This window comes from Belonocnema kinseyi, chromosome 5 (genome assembly GCF_010883055.1).
Source record: "Belonocnema kinseyi isolate 2016_QV_RU_SX_M_011 chromosome 5, B_treatae_v1, whole genome shotgun sequence".
Classification (NCBI taxonomy): Eukaryota; Metazoa; Arthropoda; class Insecta; order Hymenoptera; family Cynipidae; genus Belonocnema; species Belonocnema kinseyi.
Window position 1 is genome coordinate 59,432,718 of NC_046661.1, and position 3,459 is coordinate 59,436,176.

The 3,459-nt window shown below is 37.9% G+C and overlaps 1 protein-coding gene across 1 annotated transcript in view; it reads right to left on the reverse strand.

Annotated features, from left to right (window-relative positions):
- The window catches only part of LOC117173674 (zinc finger MYM-type protein 1-like), a 2,512-nt gene extending 1,586 nt beyond the window's left edge, over window positions 1-926 (reverse strand). The window contains exon 1 of the mRNA XM_033362314.1: window positions 785-926. Coding sequence (XP_033218205.1) covers window positions 785-926 — 142 coding nt within the window. The remainder of the gene's footprint in view (window positions 1-784) is intronic.
- Between the last annotated feature and the right edge of the window lie 2,533 nt (window positions 927-3,459).

Below are 3,459 nucleotides of genomic sequence, written 5' to 3' on the forward strand. Positions count from 1 at the left end.
TTTCGAGAGAAGCCCGCCAAATAGAAAAGTATGTCAATCAACATTAAATAAACAAAAGTGCAAATTTTTCATTATTTTTCTAGTGTTTGGGTAGAAAAAAAATTTTTTTTACCGAAATCTACCAAGAGATAAATTGCTCAATATTCACTTCTATTTTATTTAAATACTAAAAGTGTAATTTCGGATATAATTTGATTTCGAAAGAAGCCCGCCTTATCAATATATGTAGCAGTAAACATTAAATAATCGAAATTTTAATTTTTGATTATTTTTCAAGAGGTTTGGCAGAAAGAAAACCTTTCTGAAAGAATCTAACATTATTTGATCTGGCGGTAAAGCCGGGAACTAAAAAACCGGTTTTCCGCAGAATTTTTCCTGGTTTATTTTACTTTGTTTTCAGCAAAACCTTGTTTAAATAAATGAATAATTTAATCTTTTTTTATTGATATTATGTTTATTAGTACTTTCCGCATGGCGGGCTTCTCCCATTTTTAATATCCAAAATTTTCGGAATTCGATAATCTCAGATTTTACTAATAAAAATTTTTTAAAATGAAAAAAATTAATTTTGAAGAGAAGCTCGCAATAGATTTCGATATACTTTTAACAGTGCAAAAAACAAAATTTGAATTAATGCATTATTTTGCGAGTGGTTTTGCTGAAACTATTTGGAGGAAGTTACCGTTTCACCTTAAATCCCGAAGATCTTGGACCTCATAACGGTCGTTGGGCAGAACTGCTGTCACTTTAAAAGGTCCTTTCGACTTGGCTGCCAGCTTCTTACTCTCGCCAGTAGCAACAGGGTGGGCATCCACCATAACGACGTCTCCGACACGGTACGAGGGAGGTTTGAACCTGCGAACATCAAACCTCTTTTTCTGTCGATCTTGCTCTTCATCCGTAGATGCCTTCGCTGCGGACCTCATATCCTGTAAATCGACTTGATCCAATGTATTCTGAATCGCTGCTAGTAATTTCCCATCGGCCAAACTACGCGGTTTGTAGCCAAATAGGAGTTAAGTTGGTGACATATGCGTAGTCCTGTTGATCGAACAGTTAATCGCACTTTGGACCTTTTTGACATTCTCGTCCCATGAATCTTCTGCACTTCCGGCGCAAGTAGCTGCAAGCGAATTTAAGACTGTGCGATTCATTCGTTCACATTGACCATTCGCACGAGGAGTTGCGACGGCGTTGAGTACGTGCTTAATGCCGAATTCCACACAAAATGCATTGAAGGTGTGAGATGTGAATGCTGTACCTCTATCGCTGATAATCCGGGTGGGTACTCCGAATATCGCAATTAACTGATTCAGTGCTTTTAACACTTGTTTAACTGACGTATCGTGGACAGGCTCGAGGATACAAAATTTTGTGAATCCGTCAACTATGGTAAGAATTTGTGTATTTCCGCGTGTACTACGTACAAAGGGTCCAACATGATCAAGATGCAATATATGGTATGGAATGGCTATCTTTTCTATGGGATGTAAAAATCCAGGTTTGCGCCCGGTTGCGGATTTATAGTATAAGCAGTTCAGGCATGCATTGACATATTTGGAAACGAATTTTCTAAGCCCTTTGAACCAATAGTGCTCGCGCACTTTGTCTAATGTTCTTTCAAGTGCAAAATGTCCCTGTTCATCGTGACATAATCTCCCTACATTAAAGCGTGACATTCGAGGAACTAACCATTTATTACCCGTGTCAGTCCTTCGAAAAACAATACCTCCCTTAAGGTCATACTTCTCAAAATATTGTTTAGTATCTGATTGTCTATTACCTGATTCCAATATCTTTCGAATTACGTCAATTTCGGGATCTTGCAATTGAGCTACTTTTATCCATTCATCTTCAGTCACATCTACTACACAACATTCTATGGGATTTCTACTTAAGAAATCTACGTGTGCAGCTTGTGCACCAGGACGATACGCGATTTCGAAATTGTAGTCTTGGAGATACACCCACTAACGAGCTACTCGAGGCTGTATATCTTTCTTATTTGCAGTAGCACGTACGGCACTGCAATCCGTAACGACCGTCAATTTAATTCCCAGTAGATAAACGCGGAAATTCTTCAAAGCCACGAATACTGCTAAAGTCTCCAAATCATAAGAATGATATTTTTGTTCCTCAGAAGTCGTTTTCCGAATGTAATAGGCAATCACGCGTTTTTCGTTTCCTTCTTTCTGAATTAATATAGCGCCTAAACCTATTGCACAGGCGTCTGTGTGCACTTCAGTTTCACGATTAGGATCATAAATAGTTAAAATCGGCCGATTAACAAGTATTGATTTTATATCTTTAACTACTTCGCTTTCTTTTTCTCGCGAAGACCAGGCTACATTTTTACGTAATAGGTTTGTTAATGGGGCAACTTTACGCGCAAAATCTTTGATGAACTTTCGAAAATATCCAGCATGGCCAAGAAATTGCCTGACTTGCTTCACGTTAATTGGGTCCGCGACTTTCAAAATGGCATCAATCTTATGTTTCCCGGGCCTAACTCCCTCACTGGAAATTTCACGTGCTAAATAATCGATCCTGTTTTGGAAAAACTTGCATTTACTAAGGTTAAGAGTCAGATTTTTTGCTCGAAGGGCCTTTAACACTATCTCAAGTTGTTTAAAGCCTTCCTCTATTGTTTCAGTGGCAATTAGAATATCATCTATATAAACAAGTGCACACCCCTTCAAAACTTGATTCATTGTTTTTTGAAAAACGGCAGGAGCATTAACTAATCTAAATCCAACTCTTAAGAACTCCCACTGTCCATCTTCTGTAACAAATGCAGTCTTTTCCACAGAATCAGGATGGATTGGGATTTGATAAAATCCGGATTTCAAATCTAATGACGTGAAAACCCGTTTGTTAGAAAGTTGATCTATTTGATCGTCAACTAATGGAAGAGGGTACTGGATTCGCTTAGTAATTTTATTAAGTCCCCTGTAATCTATAGCCATACGTGGTTCCCCATTTTTTTTCGAACAAGTATTACAGGACTCGCGTACGGAGATGTGCTCTCACGTATTATGTCATTTTCTACCAGATCAGTCACTATCCCCATTATAATTTCTCGATCCGATCTAGAGTGTCGATAAGGTCTATGAAAAATTGGTACGTCGGTAGTTAGTTCTATTTTAAATTGTGCCGCGCTGGTTTTGCCTATCTCCTTTGTATTGAACGATACGCATTGACGGTAAGTATTTAATAATGTAAGTACCCGTTTTTTCCCTGTCATATCAAGTTCCTCGCACCAAATGTCATTTTGCTGTACGGATTTTACTGTGTTAACATTTATTGCTTCGACTTCATAGGTGTTAATTAATTTAGTTGAGTCATCCAAAGTAAATGTTACTCCAGAACTATCCGATATAGCTTTCATACCCGTCTTTAGGAAAATATTCCGGCCGATAAGAATTTCTCTTGTCAACTGATCATCAGGAACAATATAAA